Source organism: Podarcis gaigeae (genome assembly GCF_964106915.1).
Source record: "Podarcis gaigeae genome assembly, chromosome: 1".
Taxonomy (NCBI): domain Eukaryota; kingdom Metazoa; phylum Chordata; class Lepidosauria; order Squamata; family Lacertidae; genus Podarcis; species Podarcis gaigeae.
Genome location: NC_139678.1, coordinates 137,281,746 through 137,305,078, shown reverse-complemented (window position 1 = coordinate 137,305,078; position 23,333 = coordinate 137,281,746). Strand labels below are relative to the sequence as shown.

General features: G+C 43.1%; 1 protein-coding gene across 3 annotated transcripts in view; it reads left to right on the top strand.

The window, feature by feature from the left end:
* Positions 1-23,333, top strand: part of CPS1 (carbamoyl-phosphate synthase 1) — a 195,529-nt gene that overhangs the window by 47,041 nt on the left and 125,155 nt on the right. For 2 of the 3 annotated variants that reach the window (XM_083703940.1, XM_083703938.1), the window contains exons 3-6: positions 8,947-9,091; positions 15,829-15,918; positions 17,639-17,695; positions 20,536-20,628. In XM_083703940.1, the coding sequence (XP_083560066.1) occupies positions 8,947-9,091; positions 15,829-15,918; positions 17,639-17,695; positions 20,536-20,628 (385 nt within the window). The remainder of the gene's footprint in view (positions 1-8,946; positions 9,092-15,828; positions 15,919-17,638; positions 17,696-20,535; positions 20,629-23,333) is intronic. The other variant, XM_083703939.1, reaches the window with a different exon arrangement.

The window sequence follows — 23,333 nt, the reverse complement described above, 5'->3', positions numbered from 1 at the left end:
TCTACTGGCAGCTGTTGATATGCTTGGGCCAAGTCCAGCTTGCCAAAAATTTTCGACCCAGCCAGGGTGGCAAGGACATGGCTGACCACTGGCACTGGCTTTGCATGGGCCGTGAGGGCCTTGTTTATGGTACATTTGTAGTCTGCGCAGATGCGGACCGAACCATTAGGCTTGACGGGTGTGACGATTGGGGTTTCCCAGGGGGCATTAGGCACCTGCTCCAGCACTCCTTGCTCCACGAGTCGGTCCAATTCCTCATCTATACGGGGTTTCAGGGCGAACGGGACCCGACGGGCCTTTAGCCTGACCGGTCGTACTGCGGGGTCAAGCTGTAGAGCAATGGGGGGGCCCGTATACTGTCCCAATTTCCCATCAAAAAACCCCGGAAATTCCTTGCATATGGCGTCCATGTCCACTTGTAAGCTCATGTTGTTCACCCCGGTGACGGCTAGCCCGTGGTCCAAACCAGGCCAATCCCAGTAAGCTAATGTAGGGGCCCTTGACCACAAGCAAGTCCAGTTGCCGCGTCCGCCCTCGGTATTGCACCCTGAAGGTCCCCACCCCCATTGTGGGGACCTTACGTTTCTGGAAGTCCCGGAGGGTGAATGGGGCCGGCCTGAGTTTGGGACCCCCAGTAGGACACAGTTTCCTTAAGGTCCTTGCCGAGATTATGGATAGAGTTGAACCCGTGTCAAGCTCCATGCGGCATGGGGCCCCTCTATCTGTACCTCTACATATATTTTCTCTACGTTCAGGTGGGGCAACTGGTATACCTGGAAGTCCGTGAGCTCCGTTGAGTTGCCTTGGTGCGTTGGGCCCTGGGACCTGGGGTTCTTGGATTGGTCATCTGATGCCTGGCGTCGGGTGGGCCGAGCCCGACACACCCGGGCGATGTGTCCCAATTTTCTGCACTGCCTGCACTCTGCGTTGCGGAAATGGCAGGTCCTCCTCTCGTGACTTTCTCCACAGCTTGCGCAGTTCCCTCCTTCTCGTCGAGGCAGCTGTGGTATGTGGGCTGCTTGAGTGCGCTGCTGTACTCGGTGCACCTCCTCCCTGTTGGATCCTGAGTCGGTGAGGTCTTCGTGGTGGACCCTCAGTTGGGACAGCTGGCTCGGCCGTGCCTCTTGCGTCGACCTCTTGACAGCTTCCGTTGCCAGGGCCTCCTCCAGAGCGACCTGGAACGTTAGGTTCTTCTTAGCGTAGAGGCGTCGTTGCAGCTTCTCATCCTTCAGGCCACCGACGAGGCGGTCACGAAGCATGTTTTCCAGCTCTGAGAAGTTGCAGAACTGGGCAGCTTGGCGGAGAGAGGTCACAAACCCAGTTATGGTTTCCCCAGGGGCTTGCCGCTTTGCGTAGAAGGCATTTCGACGAGCCACCACTGAGGGCTGTGGCGAAAAGTGCCCCTTCAGCTGTTCCATTATTGTTTTGTATGGAACAGTAGCGACGTCTTCAGGTGCAAGGAATCTTGGATAATTGGCGTGACGTTGCTAATTGTTTCACGAACCCAATTAGCCCAGCTGCTTTGCAGCGATCTCTGGTCCGGCACGTTTCCTTCTCTGCTGCGCCGATCCTTCCGTCCGCCACTATGTGCAGAGTAAAACACAGCGGAGCTATTGTGTCCCGGTGTAAAAGATGCAGACACACCCAATCTCTAGTGTGTTTATTTATCAGTCTTTTATTACAGCAGAAAATAACAAATCAACATTTCTCAGATTCTCCTGGGCTGCTAGCATTCATGGCTGCCGTCTCTTTTCAGAGACAAAGAGACAGTGAGGAAAAACTCCTCCCTCCTTCCAAATCACACGTCAGGAATTGAGGGACGTCACACAGAACTCTTTAAACCTGTGAGTTCTGAAAACATCCACAAGGAGAGCCCGGGCGATTTCAAACGTCTCCTCTCCACAGACGCTGAAGAATATTGCCCTCTTCTTGGCATCTTCTTCATCGGTGATCCCTTTGGCTTCTAGGAGGAAGGTGAAACAGGAGGCGTACGCTTCCCAGTCTCCAGATGCTGGGTTGAACGGCAAGAAGCTGCTGTCGGTTGCCATTCTGAGTTCCTTGTGTCCCGGAGCTGAAGCCTGGATACACGGTGCGAGGCAGCGGTGCGGCAGGTGGTGGTGCTGCGGTGCTGTGTGTGGCAGTCAGCTCAGCGGGATCCCACCTTCGTCGCCAGTGAAATATACTCAGAGTCACAAAGTGATTTCATGCTCTTTATTCAGCTCATAGTGGTGAGGAGGAATGAATGAAAGTCCCCTCAAAGTATCTGCTTTATATACATTATTTACACAATGGGCTGCACATGATTGGCTAATTCCGGAATTCTACTGTAAGCCAATCAGGTTGTGGATTCACTTCTATCTGGAGCATGATTGGGTGGTTCCTGCTAACCAATCATACTGCTGCATTGTTCTAGGACCAATCAGACTGCTGCATTCTGAATCCTATTGTTCTAGGACCAATCAGACTGCTGCCTTTTGGAGCCTATTGTTCTAGGACCAATCAGACTGCTGCAGTTTGGATCCTATTCAACTCAGTACATAACAGCCCCATCCCAAGGGACAAGGGTAGGGCGAGCAGGGATTACCCACCTCCATCATTGGTGTTGTGCAATGCCAGGTCCATAGGCAATAAAACTGCATGACTTTTTTTGTCTCTCAGGGGATTGACCTGGCTTGTGTGACAGAGACCTGGGCATGGGAAGGCGAAGTAGTCTCCCTACGTGAGATAACACCTTCAGGTTTCTCTGTCCTCCACCAATCGCGGACTGTGGGTTGGGGGGGAGGAGTAGCGTTGTTAATCCGGGAGGATTGCTCTTTCAGGGCTCTACCACGACCGTTGATCTCTGACATTGAATGTGTTGGTCTCATGTGGGGCACCAAGGAGAGCTTGGCTGTCTGGCTGGTATACTGACCACCCAGCGCACCGGCAGCCACCCTGTCAGACCTGCTGAAGGTGGTGGCGGGCCGGGTCTTGGAGTTCCCAAACCTACTGGTTTTGGGAGACTTCAACGTCCATGCCGATGCCGCTCCCTCCTCACAGGCTCTGGACCTAGTGACTTCCATGGCAACACTGGGGCTCTCCCAGTTTGTTTGGAGCCCCACCCATCAAGCAGGCCACACGCTGGATTTGATCTCTGGTGCTGGCATAGATGTGATCATGCTCCCCCCTGTGGAAGTGCCATGGTCTCATCACTACACTCTGAAAGCCAAGATTGACTTCCCGCTCCTCCCCTGCTCGGGTGACGAGCCTATTTGGGCTTGCCTGCGAAGGTTGATGGATCCTGATAGAGATGGCTATGAAAGCTGCTAAGAAATCTTACTTCGCAGCTTCCATTGCATCTGCTAGCTTTCGCCCGGCACAACTTTTTAGAATAATTAGGTTGATAACGTCCTTAGGAGGACAACCAAATTTAAGCACAAATTTGACCCACAGCTATGAGGCATTTGCGAGCTTTTTTTTTTTTAATGAATATTTATTGGTATTTTCAGCATACATATAAAAATCAAAAACAAAAATAAAGAAAATAAAAATCACACAAAAATACAAAAAATTCAAAACTTAACAACAATTAAAAACACATAAAGTTTCGATTACTTATTTTCTTTAACCTTATTTCTCAGACCTCCTCGCACCTCCCCTTCTTGTATTCCAATTTAGATTGTCAATTCAGCAAGTCCTTAACTTATATCTCCACTTTAACTTAATAATTTGTTTTAACATACTGTTATTATTCTTTTCTTCTTTCTTCCATTTCCTCAATTTACTTTTACAAACCTTATTTCTATTTAATTTAAAAAAAACCAATTTTAGCTTATCCAAATTTACATCACTATTTATACCTCCTTCATTATTCTTAAACCTTTTTCCTAAAGTCGACCAAAATTTCCCTTCCACGGTTTTCCCAATTTCCATACCACTAGCAAAAATATAAAAAACAAAACAGATTGTATTTGTATACCCTTTGGATTCCCAAACTCCACCCACCCTTTTCCCGGTTCCAGTCCCTAACCAGTATCCATCAGTCTTTATATGTTATTTAGCCTGGAGATCTCACGTCCGAGGCCCTTATATCTCTCTCAATTCCTCTCTGCTGGTCTTTTTGATAGTCTTTAATATTAAACCCCAAAACTCAGAGAGGCTCCGGCCCAACAGGATCCATGTTGCTTCCAGCCAGACCTCCATATTTGGAAACAAAGCCTATGGGGTACTCCAACACTTGTTTCATATTCCTTTCAAATCCAAAAGTCCCCAAGGCTCCAACTTTCACCTTCTTTCACCTTCAGCAAATTTATAACCCTCAGGTCTTCAGATCTCCACAAAAGGAGATCTCTCCATTTTTCAGTCACCAATTCAGGCCAGGCTTTCCACATCAAATTTTTATTTTCCTCTTTTGTCATCATGTCAGGCCTCAAATTGCATCTCTCCTTTGACATCTGCAGAATTCCTGCTCCTCCTTCATTTCCTTCTAAGGCGACATGTTGCTCCATCTTGTCAAAACTTTCAGTTTCATCTGTTTGTTCAGTTTCATCTATTGGTTCAGTTGAATGGGCTTCCTGTTTCAAATCCTTATCAGACTCAACACTGTTATTTACTGTCAAGCGTAGTGCTGAAACCTCTGAAGCCAAAACATTGTATTGGTCTTGTAACTTTCCCAAGAGAACAAATGCTCTGTCCAATTCTGCTTGAATTTTCCATCCTCCGGCCATTCCTGTAATGTCACTAGAACCCCTCTAGGGGGAATTTTAGTTCCTTAATATTCCTTTCAGCTCAAAACCGAAAGTCCAGTTATTTTGTGTCAGCCCTTCCTTATTTTCAACAAGTTGAAACAAATAAACCAGCAGAGGCAACAAAAACAAAGTTCTCTTTTTCCATTAACAGCTAACTGTCTGACAGCTAACTTGACAGCTGTCAAACTCTTCAATATTACATCAGCAGTCTTTCTCGCAGGACGCTCCCGGGTCTGGGTGTGTGTGTGAAATTTCAGCTCCCAAAATTTATCTTTTATCCTCCAGTGAATCTTCTTACAATGTCAGAACCGTGAAGTTAAGATCTTATAGTAAAAACAAAGAAAAATTCTCTCGACCTCAGCTGACAGGTCCTTTGCTTTAGATTGTATACAAAGAGGGGGGGTGGACTTCCTTTTTAACCCTTCCCCGCTCGTTCCTGATCCAAAAAAGAATTTTAAGGTTCAAATCTCCGTATTACTCAGGGGTTGATGTTTTAAAGTCCGATTGATCCAAGGAAAAAGTCAGCGCTCTCCGTCAATGGCTTGCGGCTTCACTCCGTAGGCGAGGGAGTACTCTCAGCACCACGCCTCACCCTGTCCCCGTTCCGAAGCCTTTAGAAAGGCTCCTTCACGGATTGGGGGGGTGCAAATGGTGCCCGCCAAGTCTCTGTGTTCACAGGCTTTCGCGCCTGTGATTTTAAGGGTCCCCGCTTCACCGCAGCGGCCAGACCCAAGCTCTACGGAGCCGATTCCCCATTAAACGATGGCGCCAACCCGGAAGTTCCTCATTTGCGAGCTTTTTTGTGGAGAAAGTCCTGTTGCTCCGCCGTGACCTCCCTGCCAATTTAGATACAGTGACTGAACTGGAGGCCCCTCAACTGACTTCGGGTCCAATGTTAGACCATTTCGATCAGATACTCCCTGCTGATGTGGATAGCTTCCTCCAAGCTGGTAGGCCCACCACCTGCCTCCTCAATCCGTGCCTGTCTTGGCTGATTAGGGCATGCCCAGATATCGCGCAGACCCCCCTGGTTGAAATTATCAATTTGTCCCTTGGCACGGGGACATTCCCAGGGGAGCTGAAGGAAGCAATGGTGCATCCACTCTTAAAGAAAACTTCACTAGATCCTTTAGATCTATCCAATTATCGCCCAGTTTCAAATCTCCCATATCTGGGTAAAGTAATTGAGAGAGCGGTTGCTGAACAGCTTGGTAGGTTTCTGGAGGAAACATCGGCTTTATGTCTAACACTTGTCTTTCTTTCATCTTCTCCCTTCTTACATCAGCCAATTTATGAGTTCTAAAATTTGCTTGGAGGAACTATGTCTCTTACTGTAACTGAAAAGTGCTCTAATAAATTAATTATCAGAGTGTGTTTTATTGTATTTTGATAAGAATGACGGTTCCTGAGATTCCTCAGAGGTGAAGTAAGGTCTTGGAATGGAGAAAGTGAAAATGTTCATGAAGAAGTGAGGGAGGGAAGGAAGGATATACTCCTCAAGAGGGAACACAGACTTGGGTCAACAGTTTGGACCTCTAAATGTCAGCCCTGGCTAACATAGTAACATGCTGCAGATCCTCCATCTGCAACAGAACATTTATAGGATCCCAACTTAACAAAGCTCAAGATCTTAGGTCAAGACCTACAGCTTTCACACAGTTGCAAGATGCTGTACAAACTGCGTTCTCTATATGCATGTATAGAGACAAGATGGACTCTTCAGTGGTTTCTATTATGTGAATCACCACAAGACAAGATGGAATCTTAAGCGGCAAGTTTTTGAATCTGAAGGCAATCAGTTATGCTTTTTGAAAGCACTAATTGCTATCTGTGTTAATATACCTGCCAACAAACAACTGTTTAATATAGATCAGAATGATTGAGGGCATCAAAGTTTTCTTCCCTGTGACAGATTATGGGCAATAAATCTTGTCACATCACTAAAGCCATGCAGCAGCTGATGGATTAACTCCCCTTCAACAACCTGCCTCAGTAGCAGAAACAAGTTTTGTTTTTTTTGGCAGACCATTCTTTGAGCTTGTTTTTGCATGGCATGGCTCCTGTTTCCATAAAGATGCACCCCTTTCATGTTGCTTTTATTCATGCACCAGCCAGCGTATCTCATGAGCCTTCACACAAACTCTGTCTCTCTTGGGATAAGAGCACACCAGGACCTTATTCCTTTTGTGCACTTGCTCAGCTTTGACAAAGATGAGGCTGAAGGTGGGGTCAACAGATGCTCCTTGCACAGGTGGTCCTGAGCCACCACTGGCAACAAAGGTCATCTCCGTAGCAAAACCAAGCATAATGAGTCATGCAGGACCTGGGCAGGATGGAGGCAAAGGAATGGAGTGGAAGATGGTTCAGTCACAGATCATCAAAACACCTTTTATTGTCGGAGATAAGACTCCTACCTGATTTTCCCAAGAGTTCCTTGTTTTGTATACTTCTTTCACTGACTTACCTGTTGGCTTGCAGCCAAGACCACTGGACTGAAATAACTCCACCATGGTTATTTGTCTGAGTCTGAATGCCTGAATCTGATGATGGACGTGCCAGGATCCGGTTTGCATGGTTGGTGTTGCCATGCACTCCAAGGCATTGCATTTTTCTTACAAACTTCTCTCACTGCATATAAAAGGTGTTTTTTGCAGTTAAAAAGAGTTAATTGATATTAAAGGTTCTTGAAGCATGAGGTGCAAAATTTGGCTGATTGTAACGACTAAACGACCAAACAACAACAACATTATTACAATTATTATTAGCTATGCCATATTTTGGGCCAATATCCACTGTAGTGAAGGACTTTTGTACAGTACAAAATCAGGCTGAAGATGCACTTGTGTATCTTTAGATTTATATCACTACAGCAATAGCCATATTTATCTGTAAAAGAATTTACACTTAGCAAGAGACCAGGGGTGTAATTCATAACTGACTTATTTCAGAGCCCAGCTAATTTTAATAGGATTACTCTGTAATAATTGTAGCCTGATTGTGCATATTTATGTATTCTCCAGGCTTACGAAAATCATGCATTAAAACTAAGGACCTAATTCATTTTAGTCGGTGGCAGCACATACATATTCAAAGAGTAGAACATCGCAACCTGGAATATTTCATACCAATTGTTTAATTTGACACATAATTTCTCTCAATTGGCCTGCACACTCATTCGTTGATATCATTCTGTAACCATTCTGGATTATTTAAAGAGTTTTCCAGTCTGTGACAATCCATCTTTTCACAAGGATGTCAGCATTCCATAAAAATGCCTCTTGCAACTTGCTGATATCTGAAAAACTGTATGACTATTCAATTATATATAATTTAAATAACAACAACAAAATAAATTAGTTTTAGCTTGTGTAAATCATTCTGAAGAATCCCAATGTACTTGCAAACCACACATTGGGCATATTTTATCCTCTTGCAGCATGATATATACCCACTGCTGAAGTGAAACTCATCAGTTCAAGTTACAGATAGGTAGCCGTGTTGGTCTGCCATAGTCAAAACAAAAAAAGCTCATACCAAGAACTAACTTAGTTGGTCTTTAAGGTGCTACTGGAAGGAATTTTTTTTGTTTCATGAGTTCAAGAATACCTCTCAACTGGGCAAAATACTTTATCTAACTGAAGAGGAATTTTAGTACCACTGGAAGAATATCACCCTATACTACTAATCCTCTGTCTCCCCCACCCCTTTTAAGATACCCTTCAGACAGAGGGCCCCCTCTCCTTTACAGATGGTGACAAACTTCATGACAGTGTACTTTACAAAGCCATTCAGCACCCATGACTTCAGATCATAGGTTGCCACTGTCAACAAAGTAACAGCAAACTATAACCGTGGAGCTCATGCATGAGAAGCTCGGGAGCCTACAGTGGACATTCCTGGTCACCGAACCATGGCTTGGCACTTTGTATGAATTAAACCATTGTTTTATATTTCCATGCAGCTATTTACCTACTGGTATGTTGTTCTTTTAAAAGCATAGCTGCTAACGGAATTTGTTTCTAAAAAACAATTATGGGATGAGCTTCCAATATAAGTAGTCCATAAAAATTATAAACTGGTAAGAACCCGACACACTTTTCTACTGCATCACTTTAAGCCTGTCCAGTATCTATGCTTGCTGCTTTGATAGGGAGCTTTAATCTTGACTCACTTTTTATTCCTCCCTCATGAAAATGATTTTCTGTTGTGTTCAACTCAGGAATACAGAAACCCTGACGGATCCAAGCTACCATGGACAGATCCTCACACTGGTTAACCCCATAATAGGGAATGGTGGTGTCCCAGATACTGCTGCTTTGGATGAAATGGGCCTCAGCAGGTTCTTCGAGTCTGAAGGCATTAAGGTAAGCAGCAGCGATATCAGAAAAGTCTCTCTCTCTCTGTTGTGGGGCAAGATTCTCGATTGTTTTGCTAGTAAGTATATTGGTGGGACACGGGTGGCGCTGTGGGTTAAACCACAGAGCCTAGGACTTGCCGATCAGAAGGTCGGCGGTTCGAATCCCCGCGACGGGGTGAGCTCCCATTGCTCAGTCCCTGCTCCTGCCAACCTAGCAGTTCGAAAGCATGTCAAAGTGCAAGTAGATAAATAGGTACCGCTCCGGACTTCCGGAGGCGGCGCGAACGGCAATGGCTGCCCTCTTCTAACTGGGAGAGGGAAGCTCCGCTGAGAACGGGTCGTCCGCTGCGGTGAAGCGGAGACCCACTTTGAAAAACCACAGGCGGCAGAAGCCTGTGGCCTCGGGACCCGGCGGGCGCCAGGAGCGGCCCCCGAAACGTTGAAGGGACCCCGTAAGGGGCTCCAGATCGCGGAGGGGGTAGCGGCGCTGTGGGTCATCACGCAATCAGCGGAGCGAAGCCGCGTTGCTGCTGCCGGTGAGCGCTGACCTTTCTTCCTTGAAACTTCTGATTCGGAAAACAACAACCCGTGAGTAACAAGGACTATACAAAACCTTAAGATTTAAGAATATTGAATTTGGCCGAAAGCGGAGTGACGAAAAACAGGAAGTCCGTCTTCCGCTGACACTGAACTTCAAAGTAAAGAGCTGGAGAAGTGGAGGCAAAGAGCGAACTTTCAATTTAACTGATCTGGGCACCCACTGAAATTAATTTTAAGCAGATTAAGGACTCTAAGTAATTGATTTCATGACTTCTATGGGATTGTGATACCTTTCTTCTATTTGGATTACAATTTAAGCAAGAAACCCAGGTGCTGGAACTGCCTGAGTAGCTGAGCACTCAGCCTGCAGATTTGGATACTTTGAACTGAAACTTTGAAATAATCTGAGGGAGTCTGGACTTGCTATTTTGAAGCACCTTTCGGAATTCCAGTAAGCACTGTCTGAAACATTGTGGCTTTTTAAATACTAACTCTGCCAAAATCTATCTTAGTGAGGGTTCCTGGATATTGAATTAGATTTTATTTTATTGGAATTGATCTCTTCCCTAAAGACATTTTAAGCTCCCCCTAGAGGATTTGGGACTCACAGCAGTGACATTGTTTTACTTTCCTTTTCCCGGCCTCCTGTTTGACTGTTACCATCTGGGCCGTTGCTTTCTCATGGGAACAACTCAGCTTGACCTTGACTTTTAGATAACTTTGGAATGAGTGGCGCAAAAAGAAAGGGACCAAAAACCAGACAAACAACTCTAACAACTTTAACCGCAGCCTCACAGGCACGCAGATCATCTGTGCCTACTTTGCCTTCTGAGGAAGAAGCTGCTTCTTTGCCACGGGCAGGGGAGGGAGAAACTGAGGAATTACAATTGGAAGATATGGCCTCAGGAACAACTGGCTCCATTTTAGAGAGAATTCTTGAAAAATTGGAGTCTTTGGATGGAAAAGTTGATCAGCAAACAGCCAAAATTGATCAAAATACAGAATGTTTAAATAGATTAACTGGACAAGTTGCACAGAATGCTCAAGCAATTGGAGAACTGAAGGAGGCGGCAGGTGAAAATCAGAAATTGGCTGAGGATACCAGCCAAAGACTGGGAGAGTTAGAAAAAGAGGTAAGACCACTCAGTAAACAAGTAGGTGAACATCAGACCTATCTTTCTATGATAGAACTTCGGAACAGGGAGACCAATTTAAGGATAAGGTCGATACCAGAAGTGGAAGAAGGCAACCTAGCTGAGTTTCTGACTAAAGAATTTTCCAAGTTTTGGAACCTAGAGGAAAAATACTTTAAAATTGTATCAGCTTTCAGGCTTGGAAGACTTATAAAAAAAGAGAAGCCCAGAGACTGTTTGATAACGTTGAGATCAAAGGAGGAAAGGGACAAGATTTTGGGCCTGCATTACGGAAAGTCACTGGACATTTCGGACAAAAGAATTGAAATTTACAGGGACATCCCTAAACAACTGTTGGACCTTAGATCTGACTATTTGGAACTAGTAAAATTGTTGAGGAGCAACTCAATCATCTTCAGGTGGGACTTTCCCCAAGGATTATCTTTCACTTTCAGAGGGAAGAAGATCAAAATTAGAACATTGGAAGATAGAGATAAGTTTCTGACTGCATACAGAGAGGACCTTCATAAAGGACTTGAACTACCCGCGGGGCCTGAACCACCAGGGGTACCTGCACCATTGGACCCTAAAGACCCGGAGAACAAAGTACCACCCCAAGGAAAATAACCAGATTTATTCAGGATGTCTCTGCAACTTTTAAGCTGGAATATAAATGGCTGTAACATTCCGGAAAAAAGGAGGAAAATTTTTCACATATTAAAAAAGGAACAATTGGACATTATTTGTTTACAAGAAACACATGTGACTAGGCTCCACAGAAAAGTATTAATAAATAAAAGGCTCGGCCAGGAATTCATATCTTCAGACACAATAAAGAAGAGAGGTGTGGTGATATATGCAAAAGAGAGCCTTTCACCCAAATTTCTATTTAAAGATGAACATGGAAGAATTTTGGCAATCGAAATACAACATCAAGGAGAGAAAATCCTGATATTAGGAATTTATGCTCCAAATGAAGGTAAATCGGAATTTTATAAGAAGTTGCATGAGATTATGCTGGATTATCTGGACTATAACAACATCATTATGATGGGAGACATGAATGGGGTCGTATCAACTAACATGGATAAGTCACAAAGCCAAAACGTCACAAAAGACGGAAGACTACCAAAGACCTTTTTTGAAATGACAGACAATATGGATTGGATTGATATCTGGAGAGTGAGAAACCCCTTGGGAAGAGAAGGACCATTTTTCTCTGAAGCCCAGCTGACTTGGACAAGAATCGACCAAATATGGATAACTAGAGGTCTGGCACCCAAGGTCAGAAAGGTGGAAATCTGCCCAAAAACCTGCTCCGACCATAATGCACTGAAAATGGATATGACACTATTACCAACCGGTTCCTTTAGATGGAAGATGAATGACAATTTGTTTAGAGATCAGGAGATCATTAAGAAGGCCCAAAAAACTTTGAAGGACTACTTTGAGATAAATATGAACACTACGGTGGAAAAAAGAACTATTTGGGACGCAAGCAAAGCCGTGATGAGGGGGTTCTTGATACAACAGAATGCTGTAAAGAAAAGGACACAAAACGAGAGGAAAGACAAGATTTTGGAGAAAATCAAAGAATTAGAGAAGAAGTTAAGATTAAATCCGAAGTCACAGCCGATTCTGAGAGAAATCAAACTTCATCAAGCACAATATTCTAAACTGATAAATCAGGAAATAGAGTGGAAGATTAAACTAATGAAACAAAAAACCTTTGAATCGGCAAACAAATGTGGGAAACTGCTAGCGTGGCAGTTGAAGAAGAGACAAAAATTAAATACAGTTACAAATTTGGAAATTGAAGGAAGAAACATTCAGAACCCCGTGGAGATTAGAAAATGTTTTCAGAAATATTTCAAAAAATTATATACTCAAGGGCCGCAGGATGAGGTAGAGATTAAACAATTTTTGGGAAAAAATGGACTTAAAAAACTCTCACAAGAAAATAGATCACTCCTGAATAGTAAAATAACACGACAAGAGATTGAACAAGCCATTCAGAACATGCAATTGGGCAAATCTCCAGGACCAGACGGGTTGACCTCCAAGTATTACAAGACATTAAAAGACTATTTGATACAACCACTGATGGAGGTCAGCAATGAAATTATAGAGGGGAAGAGGGCGCCGGAATCGTGGAAGGAAGCTTTCATCACATTGATACCCAAATCGGAATCTGAAAAGACACAACTCAAGAACTATCGTCCCATCTCCCTTTTAAATGTGGATTACAAAATATTTGCAGACGTTTTGGCAAGAAGATTTTAAAAAGTTCTAAATGAAGTAATCCATAAAGACCAGGCAGGCTTTCTCCCAGGTAGACACATGTTTGCTAATACAAGAAACATTACTGACATCTTGGAACTTTTGCAAACAGACATAAACATAAAAGCAGTGTTAATTTTCATAGATGCGGAGAAGGCCTTTGATAATATCTCTTGGAAATTTATGAAGGGAAATTTAAAAGAAATGGGAGTGGGACGGGGTTTTGAAAATGGGATTGAAGCAATATATTCAGAACAAAAGGCTAAATTGATAGTTAACAATGTGGTTACAGAAGAGTTTAAAATTGAAAAAGGAACACGACAAGGCTGCCCGATTTCCCCTTTGTTATTCATTTCGGTTCTGGAGGTGCTCTTGAATATGATCAGAGGGGACCGGTTGGTGCAAGGGATTCAGGTCGGAGCGAAACAATATAAACTTAAAGCTTTTGCAGATGACCTAGTTTTGACCCTGCAGGAGCCAGAATCTAGTACGAAAAGAGTATTACAATTGATTCAAGATTTTGGTCGGGTGGCGGGATTTAAACTAAATAAACAGAAAACTAAGGTGTTGGGGAAAAACTTGACAGATACAGAGTCAGAACAGTTTCAGAGAGAAACAGAACTAACGGTGGTAAAAAAAGTAAAGTACCTAGGGGTAAATATAACAGTAAAAAATCTGAGTCTATTTAAGGACAATTATGAAAAATGTTGGTCTGAAATTAAGAGAGACTTGGATAGTTGGACAAAATTGAAGCTTTCTTTGTTAGGCCGAATTGCTGCTATTAAGATGAATGTATTGCCAAAGATGTTGTTTTTGTTTCAAACACTACAGATTGTGGACAAGACGGAGTGCTTCCGGAAGTGGCAGAGAGATATCTCTAAATTTGTCTGGCAGGGCAAAAAGCCCAGAATTAAGTTTAAGATATTAACTGATGCGAAAGAAAGAGGGGGCTTTGCCCTGCCAGACTTAAAGTTGTACTATGAAGCCGCAACTTTCTGCTGGCTAAAAGACTGGCTACTTCTCGAAGACACTGATGTACTGGATCTGGAAGGTTTTAACAATGCTTTTGGTTGGCATGCATACTTATGGTATGACAAGGTTAAGATCAATAAGGCCTTTAAGAACCATATTGTCAGGAAAGCAGTATTTAATGTCTGGACAAAATACAAAGACTTATTGGAAAATAAGACTCCGAGGTGGCTCTCGCCTCTGGAAGCTAAGGCCCGAAAAAGACCCAATATGGAGGCCAAATGGCCAAAATATTGGGAAATATTAGAAAAAGATGGAGACAATTGGAAATTGCAGAGTTTGGAGAAAATGAAGGATAAAGTGCGAGACTGGTTACATTACGCTCAGATTAAAGAAGTTTTTAAAAATGACAGAAAGTTAGGGTTCCAGGTGGAGAAATTGAAGTTGGAAACAGAATTGTTAGAACCAAAGACTAAGGTACTATCTAGAATGTATAACTTGCTGTTAAAATGGAACACACAAGACGAAATGGTTAAATCGGCTATGATAAAGTGGGCACAGGACATTGGGCATAACATTATGTTTGAGGACTGGGAAAGGTTGTGGACCACTGGGCTGAACTTCACCGCATGTAATGCTCTGAAGGAAAATGTAATGAAAATGATATATAGGTGGTACATGACCCCAGTTAAACTTGCCAAAATATACCATTCGTCTGATAATAAATGTTGGAAATGTAAGGAAAATGAAGGAACATTCTTTCATCTCTGGTGGACTTGCCCTAAAGTGAAGGCCTTCTGGGAAATGATATATAATGAGTTGAAAAAGGTATTTAAGTATACCTTCACTAAGAAACCAGAGGCCTTCCTTCTGGGTATTGTCGGCCAGAAGGTGTTAAAGAAGGACCGAACATTTTTTCTGTATGCAACAACGGCAGCAAGGATACTCATCGCTAAGAACTGGAAAACGCAAGATCTACCCACACTGGAAGAGTGGCAGATGCAGCTGATGGACTATATGCAACTGGCTGAGATGACTGGCAGAATCCGAGACCTGGGAGAAGAGAGGATCGAGGAAGACTGGAAGAAATTTAAGACGTATTTACAAAAACATTGTAATTTGGTTGAATGTTAAGAAGGATGCTAGATTATAAATAACCGGCCACCACTAAATTAGATTTGAATTTGATGATAAGTGAGATTAAAGAAAACACAAACCTTTTGGAGAATTGCTAGATTGTATTTAAATGAGTGGATATAAGATTGTAAACAAGTTGATAATTTGCTTGGAAAAACTTTTTAACGATGTAAGTGGGAGCGGGAGACGTGAGGGAGTCCAAAGAAGTGATGAAATCACGTTTTGATATAAGTAATGTTGTTTATTATTTGTGCATTTGTATCAAAAATTTTTAATAAATATTTATTAAAAAAAAAAAGGTACCGCTCCGGTGGGAAGGTAAACGGCGTTTCCGTGCGCTGCTCTGGTTCTCCAGAAGCGGCTTAGTCATGCTGGCCACGTGACCCAGAAGCTGTACCCCGGCTCCCTCGGCCAATAAAATGAGATGAGCGCCGCAACCCCAGAGTCGGCCATGACTGGACCTAATGGTCAGGGGTCCCTTTACCTTTACCTATATTGGTATCCCTCATAGTCTTTCTGTAAGGTATATGAGATCATCTAGAAATGTATCCTTTGCATCCTTCTGATACAAACTCAAAGTGAAAATGTTTCTGATTGTCAAATTCTTTTGGTTCGTTGTAAGACAGACTTCAGGTTATAATTTAAAATTACATTTTACAGTCAGATTTGCTGTCATTCTTCACAGGTTTCAGGCTTGCTGGTGTTGGATTATAGCAATGAGTACAGTCACTGGCGAGCTGTCAAGACCCTCGCAGAATGGCTGAAAGAGGAAAAGGTGAGGAATATTTTTTTGGATAACCAAGAGCAAATCACTTGCTGTAGTGGAACTAGTTTTTAAAACCATTTGGCATTGAATGGCTTGAGCATCGTTATTCAAAATTATTGTTCAGTTGTTGCTTTTTTTGAGATGCCTACCTGTTACACTAAAACAGGGGTCAGCAAACTTTTTCAGCAGAGGGCCTGTCCACGGTCCCTCAGACCTTGTGGGGTGTTGGACTATATTTTCAAGGAAAAAAATGAACGAATTCCTATGCCCCACAAATAACCCAGAGATGCATTTTAAATAAAAGTAAACATTCTACTCATGTAAAAACACGCTGATTCCCGGACCATCCGCGGGCTGGATTTAGAAGGCGACTGGGCCGGATTCGGCCCCCGGGACTTAGGTTGCCTACCCATGCACTAAAACAACTCTAGAAATCTTTGTCTTCAGCAGGATTTTGCAAAACTTGTAACAAAAGTTGCATTTTCACTCCCTCCCACTCTGGTTCATTGATTAGTACATTTGGAATGTCAGGTTATATTTTAAAATGGTTGAGCTGTTGGCCTGTCCCAAGCCCTGTAACCTGTGATTTTTTTGAAAGAGAATTCTCTCAAGGAGCACTACAGATTTAAACTGGTTTAATCTATATGTTCCCTCCCCACCAAGGAACCTTGGGAATTGCTTAGATGGAGCACATAGGGGGAGCTAGCTTTCACAAGAGAAGTTTCTCTCTAAACATATTGCCAAATTCAGTTTCCAAGATGCTTTGGTAGAAGATATGGAAGTTAGTACTTTAAAGTCAATTTAATGTTGTAATGTGGACACGCCCAATAGGAAGCATGACGGTTAAGCACAATGTTTTCCCTACGTAGAAGTTATCCCACACAAGAATAAAGTAAACATAATATTCAACGTGTAATACTGGCATGGCAAAACTATCACATGGTGACTGTTGCAAAAACAACGTAAGAACTGGACTTTAGAGAGCATGATTCGTAGACTCTGCTAAAATGTTGCTTCTGTTTGAGATCACTGCTAGTTTTAACGGGAGCTTTTCTGAACATCGAGCACTACATCTTTACACTAATGCAAGGATTAGCACTTATCCTCCATGCCCCCTTGTATATACCACCCCTAAATTGGGATGGTTTGACGAGGGCCTGCTCGTCATAAAATAATCAGTCTCACGCCAGAATGGATTGAAAGGGCCTAACCAGCCTCAAAGCTTAACTTAACTGCTAAAAAGCTGCTGCAGCCCAACATTTATTATGAACAGTAAAAAACTTGCAACATTGTATCAACTCTGCAGATAAGTACAATACCATACATGGAGATCACCCCATTATCAGGCTACACTATATGGACCAATCACTGGCCTAGCATGAGGTGTTCACGCGCTGATCATGCCCAGCACAGCCTGCCCTGCCAAAAGGTCAGGCTGCAGTAAATTTCCACCCATGCACCCATTTTACCACATAGGCATAAACAACCATTTTCCTACAATGGTTGGAAGAACAGATCTAGAGGGAGTGGGGGGCAGAGAGGAGGAAAACAATCTGTTGCACAAGAAGAAATCGTACTGATGGAACATTCCCCTTTAGTGTTGCATTGAATATAACTTAGGATTTCCAGGATGGTCTTCCACAAAGGGAGCTAGTTTCAATATTCTGTTGGGAATGTAACTGACTTAGGTTTCTAAATTCTAATCTGCCTGTATCTGTCTTTTTTTCAGGTCCCGGCACTTTATGGTATTGATACCAGGATGCTTTCTAAAATAATTCGGAACAAGGTAGATGAAAAACACAAATAGCTGTGCTGGTCCATTATAAAACAACAACAACACCACCACACTGGGCTACCACAATAAACCCTGTATCAGAACCAACTATAAATCACAAACTACTGTGCAAGCCTCTGAATTCCACAGAACTCTTCCTCTTGTTAGATATTAAGAAAAAGAAAGGGGAGCAGTTCAGGTTTGCTAGCTGATTATAGAGCATACAAAGCTTTCTTATGTCCTAAATGGACCTTGATTTTCCATTAATTTGCTTTATTTCTTTGTGGCCAAGCAGGCCACAATATACCCTTGAATTCCCATATTTCTCTCTCCTTCCTCCCTTCTTTCCTTTATTTCAAAGGGAAACCTGAGTGCATGTTTAAATCTCTTCTGTTGAAATTCAGTGTTTCAATAGTGCTTTCTTACTAAAACAGCTAGCTAAAAATGTGAATAATATCTGCAGAATTGCAAGAAATAGGAAATTTCTAAGGAGCTGAAGTGACCGTTTACAATGAGTAGAATTGCTGAGGGCCTTGTCAAACCACTAAAAGGCTCCTGGGAGGCTGGAGGGGCATTGCTGCAGCCTGAGTGCTGGAAGAAAGACCTGCTCCCTGCGGAGCCATAGCTGGGTGATGTTGCACCCCTGGCAGAACCATCCAGATTGCGCCCCCTAGCCATGGACAAGTTAGCTCTTCTTTCTGCCTCTCCTCTTTCTTGCAATGAGGATGTTAGTGGGAGTGGGAGTGGCGGGGGGGGGGGGGGCTCCACAGCAGTGGGACCGAGTTTGGTAGAAGCTCCACAGCAGCAGGACTAAGCTGCCCTACCCACCCCTTTGGTCTCTTCAGTGGTGGCGGTGTGCTGGGTCCCCTCACTCTTTGGAGACGCCTCGCTCCCTAGCAATGTGGGTTGAGATGGAGGAGAATGCTTGGGGTGAGCAGAAGGAATATCTGCAGGGGCAGCAGGTCGTGTGATGGGGGAAAATATGAGGGGCAACACACACACAAGAGACATGGCTCCTTCCGCCACGGCGAGAGGTCCCGAGGCTGCCAGGTGGTGGGGAGCCACACACATCCCCTCACCGCCCCCTTTGCCCTGGATGAAACCGTTCACTCTCCTCCTAAAGCCCAGTGCCACCCTTAACAGAACTGGCATTCCATTAAGAGTCATACGCCAATATGCTGATAGACATTATCAGAAATGCACAGTGTCCACATAATGGACATCCATAAAATGGCAGAATGACAAAACCTCAAACAAACAACTTGGTGTGAATCAGGCAAAAGTGTGGAAAATTCTTGGGGCAGGGAGTTCAGATGGATCAAGATTAAAAGATTAGTATTGAGAGCTGAATCATGTAAAAAATTGGTTCATTTATAGTTGGATATATATTTTTTAACAGTACCTTATTGCTACTCCTTAGTCAGGTTGGTGCATTATAACTCAAAAAAGAGCAGATTTTGCTGTTGGAATTTAGAGATGTGAAACCCTCAGTTGTCTTCATTCTCTCTTCTTTACTCAGTTTAGGCTGTCTAATTTTAAAAAGTTATAAAGTTGTTGGGTAACTGTTATGTACTGAAATTCTCACCCTGGGCCAGCAGGGGGATACTGTAGATAGTTAATGAAGGATCGAAAGTGACATTCAGTGATTGGATAGTTTTTATGCAAATGAAGGATCGAAAGTGACGTTCAGTGATTGGATAGTTTTAGAATGACCGCTCCCCGCTTAAAACGGGGGGCGCCCTTTGCGTGGACGCATGCAACCCTAGATCTGGAGCGGCTCCAACAGCATAGGCTTGGCTTTGCCTTCCCTCAGGTGGGATACCTGGAGGTCTCCGCCTACCTCAGTCAGTTGTCCAATCCCACCTGGGGGAAGCGTTGCCAAGGAGACCAGGCCAGAGGGAGGATCTTACCTGGGAATCCTCTCTTGGCTGTGATTGGATAGTTTTTATGCAAATGAAGGATCGAAAGTGACGTTCAGTGATTGGATAGTTTTAGAAAGTTGCTACAGTAACGTTGTACTGGAGCTCTATATAAGCAGGCTGACTGAGCCCTTCAGTCAGTTCTGTTCTGGCCTCTGAATAAACAAGAGCTGTTTGAAGAATCACTGTGTCGTCTGATATGTTCACCCACAACTTAACAGTAACTATTTCAGTTCCTAAGAAATTTTCTCCCCCATTACCTGATGCCACTCTCCTTTCTTGTGTGCACTCATCTGTTGCTGGAGGCGCTGGAATGCATTTCAGCTTGCATTAAGGCTGGTAGGTTTGCATGGGGAGAAAGTAGATAGAGAGTGGAACCTCCAAATTTCCTAGGCAGTCTTTCTGACCTAACCTGTGCTGACCTTCCTTCTGATATTAGATTGAAACTCTCAGGGTAGCTGACATAACTTTGTATTCATCCTCCTTCTCAATCTCACTTCAGGAGAAGGGACGTTTTTCTTTTGTCTCTTTCTCTTTGTTCCTCCAAGTTAGATAGATCTAGGATCTTTATTATCCAACATGTATTTCTTAATAGCTTTTTATTTTATACTAAAAGTCTCTGTGTAATTACATCCAGGGTAAAATGTGTTCCTCTAAGCAGGGGTTTGGGGCAGTGCTCAGTTCAAGCTTCTACTGATGCACATAAATAACCTATGCTCATCATATGAGGCCTTGAATCATGTGCCTCCTCTGCAAGAGATCCAGGCCTTTTCTGTGGTGGCTCCCAGTTTGTTGTCATGTTATATATTTTGTGTTTTTATTTTATGTTTTATGTTGTAAACCAACCTGTGATCTTGGGATGAAGGGCAATTTATAAATTTAATAATGATAAAATATAAAATGCTATCATTTGTTTTATTTTTTTCTCAACAGGGAACTATTCTTGGGAAGATTGAATTTGAGGGTCAACCTGTGCAATTTTTGGATTCAAACAAGAGAAACTTGATAGCTGAAATTTCAACAAAGGTAAACATTCCACTTTTAGTGTGCTAGTCGCATTTCCTACAAATTTCATGACGAGTTTGAGTAATGTGTATCTGCTAGAAACAGGCTTGGCTGGAGAAAGAGCAGGTCAGGTATGTTCAGCGTGTCTTCAAAGGACAGGGGCAACTTCTGGATGGAATTGCTAACTGAGTTGCTTCCAGTTAACTTGTTTTGGGGAGAGCTAGAATTGACTCCTGTGCTTAGGATTGAAGGAAGGGCAGTGCAATGGAGACTCTCCCTTCTCCTCATCTACCCTTTGTGGATTATTTCCATTTAGTTTTCCTAAATAAAATTCAATTAGCTGACATATTATCAAGTAACATTTCCTAATTGTCAGAACTGGTCAGCTCTGGAATGAAGTATGCCATCTATCCGGAATAACTAAGGTCCAGAGAATCTTGAAATTGCGAGGAGTAGGATGAGCTGACTCTTATGGTGGATATTGGGTATGATGAAGAACACAGGACTGTCACAAAGATCAGGAAACACTGGTGAAGTCTCTGGCCACAGTGGCCTTAATGAAAATTGCCTCCTCCAAGTGCCTCCTTCATGCATTAATCGGATTTGAGAATTTTGTTTTTTGTTATAATATTTTTTATTGGTTTTACATAATTTTATACATTTTAGCTTTAACCATTTCAAGCATTACAATAAAAGGTTCTTTTGAACCTTCGGACCTCCTTCTCTCCCTCCATGGGTTCCATATTTAAAATAAAATTTTCTGCAACTTTTACCATCACCCATCTGTTATATATCCGCAGTTATTGTAGTTAATTCCACATTACAAGTGTCATTGCATCCCTGCCAATGATTTTAACTGTTTACAGTGGTCTTTTAAATGAATTAAGAATTTACTCCAGTCTTTTAAAAATATTTCATCGTCCTGGTTTCTGATCTTCCTGTTATGGGATTAGGGGGGCTACTCTGACACTTCCCTGACACTTCCCCATCAGTTTCACCATATCTGCATACTCCATCAGTTTTGTCTGCCATTCTTCTCTAGTTGGTAATTCTCCTTCCTTCCATCTCCGAGCTAGTAGCATTCTCGCTGCCATCATTGTATACATTAAAAGTCTTTTATCCTCTTTTGGTATCTCTTCACCTATAAACAAATGTACAGTGGTACCTCTGGATGCGAACGGGATCTGTTCCAGAGTCCCGTTCGCATCCAGAGCAGAATGCAACCCATGTCGGCATGTGTGTGGGTCGCGACTCGCCACTTCTGCGCATGCACAAGCGGTGAAACCCAGAAGTAACGCGTACTGTTACTTCTGGGTCGCCGCAGAGCGTAACGTGAAAACGCTCAACCTGAAGCGACTTTAACCCAAGGTATGACTGTAGTTTTAAACATTTTCTTTAATTCATTATATATCATTTCCCAGAAAGCTTTTACCAGTGTACATGTCCACTACATTTGGGAAAAAGTACCCTCCTTCCCTTTACATTTCCAGCACAGATTTGAACTAGTTTGTACATTTTTGCAGTTTTACTTGGTGTTAGATGCCAACAATAAATCATTTTCATATAATTTTCTTTCAATGAACAGCACGGATTTGAGCATTTTGGTTACAGAGGCTGGTTATCCCACAGAATGTGAGGTTTACCTTTTTTATGGTCTGGTTTGTATTATTAGATGTCAAGTTTAAGCTTGAATTTTGCTATAAGAAGCTGATGGTCTGAGCCACAGTCAGCTCCAGGTCTTGTTTTTACTAACTGTATAGAGCTTCTCCATCTTTGGCTGCAGAGAATATAATCAATCTGATTTTGATGCTGCCCATCTGGTGATGTCCATGAGTCGTCTCTTGTGTTGTTGGAAAAGCGTGTTTGTGATGACCAGCTTGTTCTCTTGACAGAACTCTATTAGCCTTTGCCCTGCTTCGTTTTGATCTCCAAGGCCAAACTTGCCAGTTGTTCCTTTTATCTCTTGACTCCCTACTTTAGCATTCCAATCCCCTATAATGAGAAGAACATCCTTCTTTGGTGTCACTTCTATAAGGTGTTGTAAGTCTTCATAGAATTGGTCAATTTCTGTTTCTTCAGCACCAGTAGTTGGTGCATAAACTTGGATTACTGTGATGTTAAAAGGTCTGCCTTGGATTCGTATCGAGATCATTCTATCATTTTTGAGATTGCATCCCAGTACAGCTTTCGCCACTCTTTTGTTGACTATGAGGGCCACTCCATTTCTTTTATGGGATTCTTGCCCACAGTAGTAGATATGATAATCATCCGAACTGAATTCGCCCATTCCCGTCCATTTTAGTTCACTGATGCCCAGGATGTCAATATTTATTCTTGCCATCTCATTTTTGACCACCTCCAACTTACCCAGGTTCATGGTTCTTACATTCCAGGTTCCTATGCAATATTCTTCTTTACAGCATTGGACTTTCCTTTCGCTTCCAGGCATATCCGCAACTGAGCGTCCTTTCGGCTTTGGCCCAGCCGCTTCATCAGCTCTGGATCTACTTGTACTTGTCCTCCGCTCTTCCCCAGTAGCATGTTGGACGCCTTCCGACCTGAGGGGCTCATCTTCCAGCGTCATAACTTTTATATGCCTGTTGTCTTTGTCCATGGAGTTTTCTTGGCAGGGATACTGGAGTGGCTTGCCGGTTCCTCCTCCAGGTGGATCATGTTTGGTCAAAACTCTCCACTATGACCTGTTCATCTTGGGTGCCCTGCTCGGC